The sequence below is a fragment of the Culex pipiens genome, chromosome 3 (assembly GCF_016801865.2).
Source record: "Culex pipiens pallens isolate TS chromosome 3, TS_CPP_V2, whole genome shotgun sequence".
NCBI classification, from domain to species: Eukaryota; Metazoa; Arthropoda; class Insecta; order Diptera; family Culicidae; genus Culex; species Culex pipiens.
Genome location: NC_068939.1, coordinates 36,839,602 through 36,855,962, shown reverse-complemented (window position 1 = coordinate 36,855,962; position 16,361 = coordinate 36,839,602). Strand labels below are relative to the sequence as shown.

Genomic DNA, 16,361 nt, shown 5'->3' with positions numbered 1-16,361 from the left:
TATTTAAACTTTTTCATTTTATTATTTTTTTGCGCAATTTTTTTAATTTTGGAAGTTTTGTACAAATTTAAAAACAAAAGTTTGATTAAGGCATATTAATATGGATCGTACTACATAAACTACCAAGATACTGTAAATTGCATTAATTCTAAAAATAAAATATCATGCATTTGCATCCGAATTTCTTTTCCAATATATTTCTAAAAAAATTGCGGCCATCAAATTAAATTAAATGTTTCTCAACAAAACGGTACCAGTAAACCGCTCTTACTGCTTGCATCGACTAACCCTTTCTAGTGCCATTTCATGCCGTGCAGTAAAGCCGTCATAAGCAATAAAATAAATTGAAATCGGTCAACTAAGAGAGTGCACCGTAAACTTCCGGTTCAAAATGGGAGCTTCATGTATTAATTAATAGTCTAGAGGAAGGAATTGGAGTGCAATTGAAGAATTGGATGGATTTCCAGCTGGGCAATTAAGGATTACCTTACGCTCATGAATGAAAAATGACTTCATTTGGCAAATTGAGGCTCGTAACTTTCCGGCCAAAAACAACAAAAGCCGATCAATAGCCTTCGAAATTACTTCCCAAAATAAGCCAAACAGGCTCCAATCAGGCCTACGGAAAGATATGTCAAATCCTATAAATATCCTTCGAAAGACACAAAAAGAAGACTCGACTCAATTTCGTTAGGTTTCACTTTCTTTTAGCCCCCAGTCAAGGTGGAAGGGCCATAAAAAGTCACCACGTCAAAATGCCATCCGCGCGCCGGAAATCGTTTCACACCTTAACTTTGGCCACGGCACCTTAACGCGCACTGTCTGAGCTGTCTTTCGTTAGACGGTGGGTTTTATGTTCCGTCCGGCCAAGCATGGAGTGCCTGTTAGTACAGCACCGAAGGGCGAAGGGGAGGGACAGAAATCCGGGAAAATCACGGAAAATGGCCTCGTAATTTGTAACGCCTCATTGTCGCGGTGGTCTGATGCGTTAAGAAAGGGGAAACGAAAATGTCACTTTATGATCTTAAAAAATGTTTTTGGAATGAGAAATTTAGGATATTTCTAAAGAAAATCAAGAAAAAAAAAACTAAAAAAGGATCTAAAAACTAAACTTCAAGATCTTCAAAAAAAAAGTATGAAAACAAAAATCAAAGGAAAAACAACGACCAAGTTCCAATCGCTGTGTTTCTAACCCCACGTTCAAAAGGAGCGGAAAGATTTAATTAAATTTATGAGCTATCAACACTAACTAGAAAAAGAGACTCCAACCGACCAACCAACCACTGGCCACACGGTTTGACGGTTTTTCATGGTCAGCAAAACTCATCAAGACTAATTTTATTATCCGGAGCGCCACCACATCGTTCGAATCTCTGTGACTGTGTGTTTGTATGTGATTGTATGTGTGTGGTTCGTTAAGGGCCAGGTTGAGGCCAGCCACGTGGCTAAGGAAATTCAGCGTGGAAAATGCAACGACAGCCTTTTGCGCTTTGTGTCTGATAAAGAAGGGGGGAAACGGAAGAAGATTACGAGGAAATTGACCGGGAAAACGGAAATAGATTTTTATTGGATGTGAACATCGGATGGACTTTCCTTGTTAGCGTTGCATACCTGTAGACAAATATTTTTGCAAAATTGAAATTAAATCTCAATTTTCTTGAAGTATTTTACTTTAAAACATTTCATTTCTTTCAATTTGCGAATTTCTTTCAATTTATTTCAATTTCTTCCAATTTCTTTAAATTTCTTTAAATTTCTTTAAATTTCTTTAAATTTCTTTAAATTTCTTTCAATTTCTTTCAATTTCTTTCAATTTCTTTCAATTTCTTTCATTTTTTTTCAATTTCTTTAAATTTTTTTCAATTTATTTCAATTTCTTTCAAATTCTTTCAATTTCTTTCAATTTCTTTCAATTTCTTTCAATTTCTTTAAAATTCTTTCAATTTCTTTCAATTTCTTTCAATTTCTTTCAATTTTTTTCAAATTCTTTCATTTTCTTTCAATTTCTTTCAATTTCTTTCAATTTCTTTCAATTTCTTTCAATTTCTTTTAATTTCTTTCAATTTCTTTCAATTTCTTTCAATTTTTTTCAATTTCTTTCAATTTCTTTCAATTTCTTTCAATTTCTTTCAATTTCTTTCAATTTCTTTCAATTTCTTTCAATTTCTTTCAATTTCTTTCAATTTCTTTCAATTTCTTTCAATTTATTTCAATTTCTTTCAATTTCTTTCAATTTCTTTCAATATTTTTTAATTTCTTTCATTTTCTTTCAAGTTTTTTCAGTTTCTTTCATTTTTTTATTAAATTTCTTTCAATTTCTTTAATTTTTTTAATTTTTTTTTAATTTTTTTTTCAATTTCTTTCAATTTGTTTCAATTACTCTCAGTAAGAAATTCATTTTTTTCCAATTTCTTTAATTTTTTTCAATTTCTTTCATTTTTTTCAATTTCTTTCAATTTCTTTCAATTGGTTTCAGTTTCTTTAAATTTCTTTCAATTTCTTTAAATTTTTATTCAATTTCTTCCAATTTCTTTAAATTTTTATTCAATTTCTTTCATTTACTTTCAATTTCTTTCAATTTCTTTCAATCGTTCAATTTCTTTCAAATTCTTTCAATTTCTTTCAATTTATTTCAATTTCTTTCAATTTCTTTCAATATCTTTAAAAAAAAATTCAAATTCTTTCAATTTCTTTCAATTTCTTTTAATTTCTTTCAAATTCTTTCAAGTTTTTTCAGTTTCTTACAATTTCTTTTATTTTTTTTTCATTTTTTTTTAATTTTTTTCAATTTCTTTCAATTTGTTTCAATTACTTTCAGTAAGAAATTCATTTTTTTCCAATTTCTTAATTTTTTTTCAATTTCTTTCATTTGTTTCCATTTTTTTTCAATTTCTTTCAATTTCTTTCAATTTCTTTCAATTTCTTTCAATTTTTTTTCAATTGCTTTCATTTTCTTTCAATTTTTTTCAATTTCTTTCAATTTCTTTCCATTTCTTTCATTTTCTTTCAATTTCTTTCAATTTCTTTCAATTTCTTTCAATTTCTTTCGATTTCTTTCAATTTCTTTCAATTTTTTTCATTTTCTTTCATTTTTTTTCGATTTTTTTTTTCATTTTTTCCAATTTGTTTTATTTATCTATTTTTTTAAATATTTTCTGTGAAGAGTGTTTGCTTATTAACTATGATATTAAGTATACTTCTCTAAGATTAATTCACCGCCGAATTTCAGAACAGTCAAAAACACATGATTTTTCAACATTTTCTTAAAATTATGTAGACCTTTAAGTTTTAAGTGACTTCAAAAAGTGAAAACATAAAATCATCCACGTAAAAAAAGTGCATTCCCATGTGACCAAATGGACGATCGTCGCGGAAGAAAGCAAGGGTTCAAGTTCAAAAGCCCCTGACCATCTGAAACAGTGAAGAGCCCCAGTGCTGAAGCAGCGGTGCCACATCTGCACATCTGCAGGCGGAGTAGCGGCGGCAGCGGCAGTTCGCGGGATATGCTGGACCTACAGCGACACATCGACTGTCCGCTGTGGGAAGTCCTGGGAAGTCCGGCGATACCATGGAGCGGGATGCGGTATGCCTGCGTCAAGGTGCTGCACGCGTACTGCAAGGTCTTTGACCAGCAGGAGCTGTACGATCTGATTGTGAGGTAAATTTTGTGGGGGGAGGTAGAGTAGTATTTTGGCTAATAAAATGAGTTTCCAAAGGGTTCACCGAGATTTGTTCTGCAAATGTTCCATAGAATGTGTAATTTCAGATATTTCCTAGAGCTAAGGAATTCTACCACCTTTTTCAGATATAAATATTTAAAAAATTAAAAATATTAATGAAAATAACCAATTCTTTGTTTTTATAAGCTCTACAAATGTCTAGAAGACGCTAGCACGCGACAACGGAAGCTTGAGCCTTTTAAACCTTTAACAAAGCCAATGTTCAGAACTTTTTTAAAGACCCAAAGTGCTTTCTCGTCATCCAGTAAAAAAATCTGAATAACCCTTAAATTTGGACAACCCTTATGATCACCCCTGAGCAATTCTTACAAGAATGAGCAAAAAATATATAAAAATATATTTCTAATTTACGAAATTTTCACACGAAATTTTCACACCTTTTTCAAATTCTTTGAATTTATATAATTTTCATTTAGAAAAACCACTTTTGTCAATTCCTTTAATTTTTTTCAAATTTATTTTAAAAATATCCATCAATTTCGCATTTAATAATTTTGTTGAGATTCTCACAAATTCTTTTTTTCTTTAGAATATACGCCAATTTCCGACTTTGTCATGTTACTTTCAAGTTTCTTCTTGTTGAATAATTTTGCTTTTACTTATTTTGATTTCTTTCTTCTCCTCTTTCGAAAACAAATTCTATCTAAGAATAGCTCTATCCCCAGAAATCCTGTCGACAGAATGAAACATTCTTCAGAAATGTTTATTGTATCTTTAAATCTTTGAATCTTTCAAGTTTTCAAGATCTTCTGAGCAATTCTCTACGAAATCTGCCGATTTCGACCATTTTTTTCGGTTTGGCTCAAACTTTGTGGAGGCCTTCCCTTTGACCGAAGGAGCCGTTTTGTGTCATTGGTTCATCTATACAAGTCTCCATACAATTTTGGCAGCTGTCCATTAGGGTGACAATAAAAAAAAATCGATATCAGAGATACCCTATGACTCGATTCCTAATGCAAAAATAAGTATCTGTGCCAATTTTGAGCCAAATCGGTTAAGGCTAAGGGAGATATAGCTTTTTGAAGTTAGCAGTTTCAAAAAACGGGTGCCACGATATCTCAACACTGCCTTGACCAAATCGGCTCAAAGTTTTGGTGAAGACTCGTTTAACAGGTACCGTGTGCATGACGAAAGCCGATTTTCAAAAAGTTTATTTTTAAAAAAGATAAAAATATTTTAATGTTTTTTTTTTCATATAAAAAATCGAAAGTTTTTTATTTTTGTATTTTTTCAAAATGCAAAATTACAATATCGAGCTTCGTCATGCACACGGGATATGTCTTGCGAGTCTTTACCCCAAATTTCAGCCAATTTGGTCCATCCAATCTCGAGATATCGTGGCACCCGTAAATTCACTCGGTGTTCAGAGAAAAACGCTCACAAAGTTTGACAGCTCGCTTTGCGCATGGCAAAATTTTCAGCTTAAATCGTCTGTAACATACTTTAATTATAAAGTATCTTCATGAAACTTTCAGGAGTGATTGAAAATCATCTTTTAAGTGGATTTAATACATTTTCTGTAATATGAAATTTTGTGATTTTCTACATGTATGTAACCCCTTAACCGATTTGGCTCAAAATTGGCACAGTTACTTGTTTTTGCCTAAAGAATCGATCCAGAGGGTATCTCTTGCGATTTTCCGAAATTTTCAATTTTTCTTGTCACCCTACTGTCCATACAAAAAATGGTACGTAAATATTTGAAAATCTGTAAGTTTTGAAGGAATTTTCTGATCACTTTGGTGTCTTTGGCAAATTTGTAGGTATTGATGTGGACTATTAAGAAAAAATAGGCACAAGGAAAAAAATCTTGCCAATTTCTAAATAAACTTTATTTCCACAAAAACTAATTTTCCAAAATTGGTAATACTTGATTTTCAAAAATTTTCATAAGTTTAAGGGGACCAAAACCCGCAACATTTGAGCTATAGAGAAGTATGGGCAACAAAATTTGCAGCCGAGTTATGATTTCTTGAAAGAAAATAGTGATTTTTGAAAAAAAAAATTTATACATTGAATTTTTTTATCTAATTTTTGCGGTAATTTTGAATTTGCAATCGAAAAGTACTTCACAGATTTTTGAAAAAGTTTCTCGTTTTCAAGATATAGCCATCGAAAGTTTGATTTCAGTGAAATACCTGGATTTTTTTCTTCCAACGGTGTCCAAAAAAATTTTATGTGTGACATTTCAATTCTTTTTTCCAAGAATCACTTTTTTTCAAAAAAAAAAATACTTGGCGGCAAAACTTTTTACGATACTTTTCTATGGCTCAATAGTTGCGGATTTTGGTTCTCTAAAAAATATAAATCTCGAAATAAAAAAATATCAATTTTGGAAAAATGAGTTTTTGTAGAAAAAAAAAGTTAATTAAAAAATCGGCAAGATTATTATTCCCGTGTACCTATTTTTTTCTGAACAGTCCTCATCAACCTACATCTGCAACCTACAAGTTTGCAGAAGACACGAAATTGATCTAAAAATTCCTTCAAAAGTAACAGATTTTCGAATATTTACGTACTATTTTTGTATGGAGTTAAAATTGTATGGAGGCTTGTATGGGTGAACCAATGATACAATGATACAATACAATGATTTTTTGGTCATCATGGGAAGGCTCCACAAAGTTTGAGCTAAATAAAAAAATACAAATAAAGTTCATTTCCGATTTTGGTAGAGAATTGCTCTTCTTTTAAAAACTTCAAATCATCAAATCTAGATTTTTTAGAAGATTTTAAAAAGACGCAATATTAGTTACGATATTTTTTTGTGATATTTTTAATGATTATTCTAATTTTCATAAGACTAAAAGATTTCAAAATTATTATTTAAAGGTTTGTATGTGCCAAGAAAACAAATAAATATCAATTAATTACATTATTCTCAAAACAAAAAGAAATATAATCCATATTTTGGTCAAACAACAACAATAAACATTTTTGGGGAATGGCTCATTCTAGAGAATCGAATTCTTGAGAATAGGATAGAAGAATGTTGGCAGCAATAATTATATACATAAGTTTCCTTTTTTATTTTATAAATGTCATATTTCATCCTAACGAAACTAATAAAAGTGAATTGAAAATTTGTTCCTCAAAACTTTACTAACTTCTTTACTGTCCACCGTTGAAAAAAAGTCTTATATCCACATTTGGCAAACACGAGATATTAGCACCAGGTGGTAGAGGATGTTCCAACGCATCTTCTGCAACTTGAATTTCACTAAAATAGTGTTTAGATTTGGCTGCCGATGCGAAAAACCAAACGGCTATTATGCCACTCTTATGGGAAATTGCCTTGACGGAGATTTGGTAACAAACACTAAAACGCGTTTTTCTCGGAATACTGGATTTGGCATAATGGCCGAATATTCAATTATGGGCAGTTTAAAAATGATTACGAAATGGAAATTTGAAAAAAGTTTGTATTGTGAGGTTCTCTAGACTTGTTGAAGGTGGAGTTTTTTTGGTAAACACTGATTTGAATGTAATAAAATTAAAGTGATATATTTTATTCAATAAATCGGATGAAACATATTTAAGAATTACTGAAATTTGCTATTTTCCTTTAAAAAAGTATTGAATTCATATTTGCGTTTTTTAGTTCTATTTTTGATTTGATTCATGGTACTATTAAAAATTATGTAAAACATGAGTTCAATCATTAAAGCGTTTAAAATAAAAGCAGAAAATCTTACTAATTTGTTGCAAGTCCGACATCATATTTGTAACCTTTTGAAAATCGGTTTCAATAAAATCATACTCGAACCACACCAAACCAGCTTGATAAAAGGAAGATTGTAAAATATTGTCAGTAAATGTTTAAATGTGCAGTATTTGTTGTTCTGTGTTTACACTTTGAACATATAATATTTCATGTTTATTGAGCGTCCAGGTTGGTGTCTTTCAGATTTAGGAGTTTTGTTATTTATTAAATTATTTATTTATCTATTTGTTATTTGTTATTTATTACTTATTTATTATTCAACATTAGCATGCAATTAAAAATAGTCGACATTAGGGAAAAAAGGCCTTTTGCATCTGAGACACCAACCCATATGAATTTTGTTATCCCCACCCCTGCGAACATCATCATCACCCCGTACGTCAGTGTCATCGAGCTGTCACCGATCCCTGTGGCAAAACAGGAAACAGTTCTGGAGGGAACAGCTAGGCGGCGCATAAATACGGGCGCAGACGATGGTGTCGGCCTCTTTTGCTTTTTCGGTCCGGAGTGGTGAAGACCAGTGATCGCCCCGCTTGATCGTCCGTCACCACACGACACGGGAAGAATAGTTCGCGTGTGAATTTGAAAAATCTAATTAAAATTTACACAAAAAAACGTTGATTACAAAACAGTGAAGTGCCACGACAAATTAAAATCAACTAGCCTAAAAGTACGGATCGGAGTGTGACGGCACCACGGACGGTTAGAAGGACACCACAACACGTTAAAAATTCCTAACCGAGTTAGGTCCCTCCGGTCATCTCGTACGGATCCGAGCGAGCGTGGTGCAAAGACAGAACCTGCAGTGAAGTGAAGTGAAGTGGTCGGGACTGGCCGCACGAAGCACTGCGGTGCTGAGTGCCGAGTGGTACAACGTCGAATCTGTTGGCCAGCCCCCGAGTCAAAGACTCCCCCAGTGGTACCTCGCTCGGATCGACCACTTCCCCCCTTTCGCGCGTGCACCACCCTCCGGACCCGCGAACTCGACCCTCCGCTACAAATAGGGTCCGCGATCACGTGTTTTGGCGGTCTCCTTCTGAGACCGCGCCGACACCAATCTGTGGCCCTCTGGGGCGAAGCCAAGAAGAAGACGCCCTCTCGGCGGTCCAACCGGACCCGCCGTTCGTTCCCTCCTGTTCCGGAACCCGACCAGCAGCAGCAGCCAAGACAGCGACGCAACAAGCCGGCCACCGAGCATCAGGATCCCAACGATAAAACGCATGCATGCAAGTAACGTACACAAATACACATTAAAACAAATCCCCCCGTCTTTCCCTTAATTTATTACCCCTAAAAGTTCTTAAAATTATTGAAAGTCTTAAAATCTAAATAAAAAGTTAAAATGTGGTCTCAATCAAGCTGTGTTTGTCCTATTTATTTAAAATCCTAAATATTAGTCTTTGGTTGAAAATTAGTGTGGTTCACGTGAGTATGAAATGTTTGTCTTTGTGTGAGAAATCTCCGGGTAGATACGTGTGCCGCCCTATGGAGCAATCCCCCTAAGGGACTCCATGTGCTCGTCTCTTATATTTAACCCCAGAATAGTTAATTACTATCAATTGGCGCCCAACGCAAAATTTTTCAAAAAAGTAATTTTCTTCCATAGACCAGAAGAAAATTCCTTTTAACGGTCTCCCGGAGAATTTCAATAAATGTAAATTTATTTCAATAAAATCAAGGTCAGCAGATGAAACCTACGAGGCAGAAAGTCAACAACATGATCTCCCAAGCAAACTCTGTCGTACATGATGATAAAAACCTCAAATTATGCTTTCTGTTTCAATCGTGAAGTGTGAACATGAATCAGTAACAGCACAGACAAACAGACATGAAAGTCGAGGTCACTAACTTGTCCCAAAACTGTAACGGTCATTTTTCAAAAAATCGAAAAGCATGGTAATTGTTTTCCGGATTCACCACCAGAGGCGCCATTGTGCTCAGCGATCGTTCTTTGAAATGACAGCTTTGAGCTTTCATTTTTATTTTGTTTTGGTTGTCGACAAGGCGACAACGCGTGGAGATATTCACCGTAATTTTTTTATTTTCGAAAATCTTCGGATCGAAGTCGTTTTTCTGGGGCTTCCCGTCGGATCGATCATAACGAAGACCATGCACTAGGTTCCGCTGAAATGAATGAGCGGAGTCGCGAGGTGGTTCTGTGCGGCCGTGCCTGTTGATCCGACGGATTGGGCTGCGCTTGCTTGTGCAGAGTGATTGTTTGTCTTAGCGGGTGGTTCCATCAGTGCAGTTTCTTTGTGGCCGGTGCAGGAGGAGAGCTTGCCACCAGCTGCACAGCCTCGAAGTCTTTGGCACGTTTGTTGCTACGTTGATGTTGGCGAAGTCTGTCGATGGGTGGAGTTTCCAGCCCCTTTCACGTGTTTTGTTCATTTGACGCGACCTGGTCCCGAACTTCCCCAGCAACTTGTTCGGACGCCCAAAGGAATATCCTGATAGGTCAGATTGTTCTAGGGCATCGCGGTAGACACAATGCGTGCACGGCGTTGGCCGCTCTCCCACCTCATTAGTATGAGCGTGGCAACGGGCGCGCCGGGATGAGCGAGACTATGCGGCTGGTGGCGGGTTCTCCTTTTGCACCGGTTGTTGAGGAGACTGCGCCGATGGAACCGTCTTTTCAAGCAAGCAGTCACTACGCATAGAGAGGCGCAGCCCAGTCCACCGGAACACGGCCGCATGGAACCACCCCGCGGCTCCGCTCTCTCAGCGGAACCAAGTGTCTTCGTTATGATCGATCTGATCCGGTGTTGTTTACGGCACGGCACATGTTTTCAACGTGGGAGTTTACTTGGCCAGTGACGAAAGGAACAAACTGACCTTGCAGCTGCGATTTTCCGTTTGTTTATGATTGCCTTTGATGCTTTGGTTATCTGTCAACATATACTCATACATACATACACATGTCCTGCTGTCATTGGGAAGACACAGATTCTAGGAATCGTAGATAGATGTCGTTAGTGGGCAAACAAAATTCAAATTTAAACTGGTCCCACTTTTTGAACAAAAAATTGTTCGAGCTTTCATGTCTGTTTGTCTGTGGTAACAGTCCGTAAGAATTAGTTTCTCGACCGTACTGAAAATAGTTCAATTTTGGGATTTTTCAAGTCAAATTTAGTACTTTTGTATTGATCTTGAATTATTTGTTCAATTTTTTTGTTAATTTATTTGCATGATCGATTCATTTGTCGCTTATTTATTCTTCAATGTTATTTATTTATTTATTCACACCAATATTTATTTAGGTAGCATTTATTAATAATTGTGCATGCCTACACGAATTATTTTCACATTTGTATTATCGTGAAACAAAAATTTAAATTTGTCATTCATTCATTGAAATCATGGCTGATTCATTCACTTTTGATGAAGCCTGTACGCTTTTGGGTAGGTGGTATCATCGCATGAGAGTGGAAAACTTAGCCGATGATGAAGTTTTGAATGAACTGAAAGCTAGAAAAGTCATTTTGAACCAACATCTCACAAATGATCAACGACGTGAGATGCTGAAGAACAGGTTGGCACAGGAGCAGTCTGGCGAGGCGGAGATCGGACTTCGTTACGTGATAGGACCTCCAGAGGACGAAATCGCCACGTGTACGGACCGATACGAGCTGCTGAAGACATTGATGACACCTGATGTAGACGAGGAACGGCGAAACATAGTTCAAGACCGACTCATTCACCTCGGGATACGTTTTGTTGCAGTCTTACGTGTGTCGCGAGGGTCGCCAAATCTTCATGGCTCGCTGCAGAACATGGTGGTGGAGTTGACTTCTCTGCTGTACGCGTTCTACGAAGAGCCACCTCAAGAACCAGAGCCCCCAGCCGTACCAAATCCTCCTGTACCGATCCCATTGAAAGAGGTGGGATCCTTGTTTACACAAGACGACCTGGATTACATGCACGATCTACAAGCGAGAATTGCGCATTTGGAAGGGCAGTTGGCGTTTGAAATTCCAGTGCGCGAGATGGGAACCCAAACTCCAAAAGTGACGTTTTCCTCAAATCGTGACCGTCAAAACGAAGATGTCAATCCCAATCCTAATCCTAATCCCAATCCCGATCCTATTCCACCTCCTAGTGAGCATTCTCATTTCGATTTCAACAACTCCTTTTCGAGTTTTCAAAACAACATCCCTTACGGAAACAACAATAACCCCAACAATTACCCTTTTGGTTACCCTTTTGGTTACCCCCCACAAAATCAACAATATCCTCCACCCCCACAATACCCCTTCAATAACAACAATAATAATGGCCACACTGGAATTATCAATTCAAGAAATCCACAGCCAAATAACAACAATTATCCCAACCAGCATAACAACCAGCATAACAACCCACCCCCACGAAATCCACAACAACATAATCCACTTCCCAAATATCCCAATCAGTACAACAACCGTCGTTCTCTACCGGTCTCAAGATGGGACATCCCCAAGTACAGTGGAGACGACCAAGGTCTGAGGTTGAACGAGTTTTTAGAAACCGTTTATGGCCATGCTCGTGCTGAACATGTGTCGAGCCAGGAGCTGTTCGATTCGGCCATTCACTTGTTCACCGGATCAGCCCTGAAATGGTACATGACCGAATGCTCGTTTGGTCGTCTCATGAACTGGGATCATCTCGTCTTTGAGCTGCGTAGGACGTACATGCACCCTGACTTGGACGCCCTGATGCGGATTAAGATCTACGGGCGCAAACAGCAAAAGAACGAGTCCTTCCACGACTACCACAACGAAGTCGAGAGCATGTTCCGTTCGATGCAATACCAACTCCCGGAGTTCGAGAAGATTCAAATTCTGAAGCAGAACATGCGAACCGACTACAAGAAGCAGCTCACTTTCGTCCCCAAACAAACCCTGAGCATACTGGTGAACGCCGCACGCATGCTGGACGCACACAGCTTCCCAGCCTACAACAAGGTGTTTGGGTTGGAGCGAAATGTGCACGCTGTGAGCACCACGAACCAGTCCAACAAGAAGAAGCAGAAAGAATCAGCTGGGGAAACCGTCAATGCCGTAGGTCAACCTGCACGTCCACCTCAGAACCAGAACAACAGGAACCAGCAGCGCACTTCTACATCTACTCCACAACAACAACAACAAGCTGGTCCAGCCGGAAGTAACACCCAGAGACCCCAGGGAAACCATAATGGTCAATCCGGCCAACCGCCCAGACCGACGATGACCCTGGACGACTTGGTGAATGCTCACGCTCCTCCTCCTGAAAATTCGTGTTTTAATTGTGGTCGAGCTGGTCATCACTTTGTCATGTGTCGCCAGCAACGTGCACTTTTCTGTGGCAACTGTGGCCTGCGCGGATTTCCGGCGGAACATTGCCCATATTGTTTAAAAAACGCGAACGCTGCGAACCAAAACCGCCGTTCGTAGAACCGTTTTTGCGTGACCCTCCAGAATTCTGGGAGCCCGCGAACCAGCAAGATTACGAATCCTCTGCTGAAATTTGTCAAATCACCTATCCTTTTCGTAACGATAATCGTCCTTATGTAAATATTAAATTATATGAAATTCAAATTCACGCCCTTTTGGACAGTGGCAGTAATCACACCCTTATTAGCGAAAAACTTTTCAAATTATTCAAAAATAACAAAATTCAAAAATTGTCAAAACCTATCACGCTTCGTTCTGCCAGCGGCGATGAGCTCGAGGTTCTAGGTCAAATTCCAATTCCGTTCGACTTCCGCGGGTCCACGAAAGTCGTGACCACGCTGGTTGTGGCCAACCTCTCAGTTGATTGCATCTGCGGTATGGATTTCTGGCGTAAATACCGGATCCACCCTACGGTGAACGAGACCAACTTTGAGAACGATCCCCAGATGGTCACGACGATCGAACCCCCACCCACGGGTTCAATTCTGACGGAGGAGGAGGAGCAGGTGATCGAAAACATCAAGAAGAAGTTCATTCCCGCGTGCGAAGGCCAGCTGACGATTACGCCGCTCGCCGAACACCGAATCGTGTTGGCCGATGAGTGGAAAAACAAACCACCTGTCCGGCAATTCCCCTACACCATGTCCCCGAAGACGCAAGAGCTGGTTGCTATCGAGTTACAGCGGCTGCTGGACACCGGCATCTTGGAGAGAAGCAACTCGGATTGGTCCCTGAACTGCGTTCCGGTTATCAAACCCAACAAGGTTCGGCTCTGTTTGGACGCTCGCAAGATCAATGAGAGAACTGTGCGTGATGCGTACCCGTTGCCGCACCCTGGTCGCATCCTGGGCCAGCTTCCCAAGGCCAACTACTTGTCCACAATCGATCTGTCCGAAGCCTTCCTGCAGGTTCCTCTCGCAGAAGAATCCCGGAAGTACACCGCGTTCAGCGTTCAAGGAAAAGGGCTGTTCCAGTACCGCCGAATGCCGTTCGGGCTTGTTAACAGTCCGGCAAGTCTCGCCAGATTGATGGACAACGTTCTTGGCCACGGTGAGCTGGAACCCAATGTTTTTGTTTACCTGGACGACATTGTCGTCGTCACAGAAACCTTCGAACATCATGTGCAGCTTCTAGAAGAAATCGCGCGGCGTCTGACAGCAGCCAACCTCAGCATCAACCTGGCGAAGTCCAAATTCGGCGTAGCGGAGATTCCGTTCCTGGGATATCTGCTCAGCACGTCCGGTCTCAGGGCCAACCCGGAAAAGACACGTCCGATTGTCGAGTACGAGAGACCTACGACTATCACCAAGCTCCGCCGGTTCCTTGGGATGGCCAACTACTACAGAAGGTTCATCTCGGACTTCAGCGGAGTGACGGCTGCCCTGACGGACCTGCTGCAGACGAAGTCGAAAACGATCCAGTGGAACGAAGCCGCCGAGGAAGCCTTCTGCCACATCAAGGAGCTGCTGATTTCGTCGCCGATCCTTGGAAGTCCCGACTTCACCAAGGAGTTCGTGATCCAAACCGACGCTAGCGACGTGGCCGTAGCCGGAGTTCTTACTCAGCAACACGACGAAGGCGAGCGAGTCATCTCGTACTTCTCTCACAAGCTGACCACGGCCGAACGGAACTACCACGCTGCCGAAAAGGAAGCGCTCGCAGCTCTCCTGGCGATCGAGGCATTCCGCGGCTACGTTGAAGGTTACCATTTCACGTTGATCACCGACTCCTCGGCGCTCACCCACATCATGACGACGAAGTGGAAGGTTGGTTCTCGGTGTAGCCGATGGGCGTTGGACCTCCAGGGCTACCACATGACCATTCTTCACCGGAAGGGTAAGGATAATGTTGTCCCGGACGCCTTGTCTCGAGCCGTTGCGCAGGTGGATGAGCCAGCCTCGTCCTGGTACGCGACCATGAAGGCTAAGGTGTTGGCCAACCCCGACGACTACGTTGATTTCCGCGTCGAGAACGATCAGCTGTTGAAATTCGTCACCGTGCAGGACGGCCCGTACGATTCCCAGTTCGCGTGGAAGCTTATTCCTCGACAGTCCGAGATCCCAGCGATTCTACAGCAGTGTCACGACTCTTGTTTCCATCCAGGTTACGACAAGACGCTGGCGCGCATCCGGCAGCGGTACTACTGGCCGAAGATGACCGTCGAAATCCGTCATTACGTGCAGCAGTGCGGTACCTGCAAGGAAGTAAAAGCAGCATCAGTTCCGGTGGCAACAGAAATGGGCAAAATGAGGGTAGCCACAAGACCCTGGCAGATCGTATCAATCGACTACGTCGGGCCCCTCCCCCGCAGTCGCCGCGGAAACCAGCACATGCTGGTCGTGTCTGACTACTTCTCGAAGTGGGTCATGATCCAACCCGTGCGAAGCATCAGCAGTTCGTCCCTCGTCTCGATCCTCAAGGAGCAGTGGTTCTTCCGGAACTCTGTGCCCGAGATCGTGATCACGGACAACGCTTCTTGCTTCTTGTCCAAGGAGTTCAAGGATTTCATCGACCACTTCAAAGTTACGCACTGGCTCAACTCGCGTTACCACTCACAGGCTAATCCTGTCGAGAGGGTAAACCGCACGGTCAACGCCGCCATCAGAACCTACTGCAAGGATGACCAGCGGATGTGGGACACTCGCGCGGTTGAAATCGAGATGATTCTCAACACTAGCGTCCACGGATCGACCGGATTCACCCCGTTTTTCATAACGCGCGGGCACGAGATGTCTGAAGTCGGAACCGACCATAAGTTGTCACGACACGGCGAAAATCTCACTGCCGAGCAGCTGGAGGAACGTAGGAAGGAAAGGTTTCAGGAGATCTACCGGATCGTCGTGAAGAACCTCGAAAAAGCACACGAAACATCCCGCAACACGTACAATCTTCGCCACCGTCAGTTCGCAAAATCGTTTGTTGACGGCCAGCTTGTTTACCGTCGAAATATGAAGCAGTCAAATGCCGCGGAAAGGTACAACGCGAAGTACGGCCCCCAGTTTCTTCCCTGCCGAATAAAGGCCAAACACGGTTCTTCGTCCTACGAGCTGGAAGATCTCAACGGCAAGAATCTTGGGATTTGGCCAGCCGCACACCTGAAACCCGGATAAACACATTGTTGTCGCAAATTCCCTCCATCAGGTCGTCACCAGCAAACAGCAAAAACACGCAATCGTCGTAAAATCGCTTTATTTCCAGCACACGTCATCGTCCAAAAAGGTGGCCACGAGTTGAAGTCCGCTTCGGTGACTCCTCGTCGGTCGATTTCGCCCAATCCGCACATCGCCAGATTCAGCATCGCCCAGAAAGTCATCAGCCGCCGCATTCTACTCAGGTGCGCAGCATGAATTCACCTGGAAGACAGAAAAATCGCGAAATTAGCAGCAACCTACTCACCTGTGTCACCTCGTGCAACTCAATTTTGTATTGTTTTGATTAGCCATCGTCATCGCAAGGTTCAAAGTGACAGTTTGACAGTTCAGTAAAGTG

General features: G+C 40.6%; 1 protein-coding gene across 3 annotated transcripts in view; it reads left to right on the top strand.

Moving 5' to 3' along the window:
• Nucleotides 1–16,361, top strand: part of LOC120415778 (four and a half LIM domains protein 2) — a 306,724-nt gene that overhangs the window by 130,452 nt on the left and 159,911 nt on the right. The window contains exon 1 of one of the 3 annotated variants that reach the window (XM_039577403.2): nt 3,289–3,658. The exons of the other annotated variants lie outside the window; for them this stretch is intronic. Within the exon in view, the coding sequence (XP_039433337.1) occupies nt 3,504–3,658 (155 nt within the window). The 5' untranslated portion in view covers nt 3,289–3,503. Of the gene's footprint in view, nt 1–3,288; nt 3,659–16,361 lie in introns of those variants that run through there. 3 annotated transcript variants of the gene reach the window in all.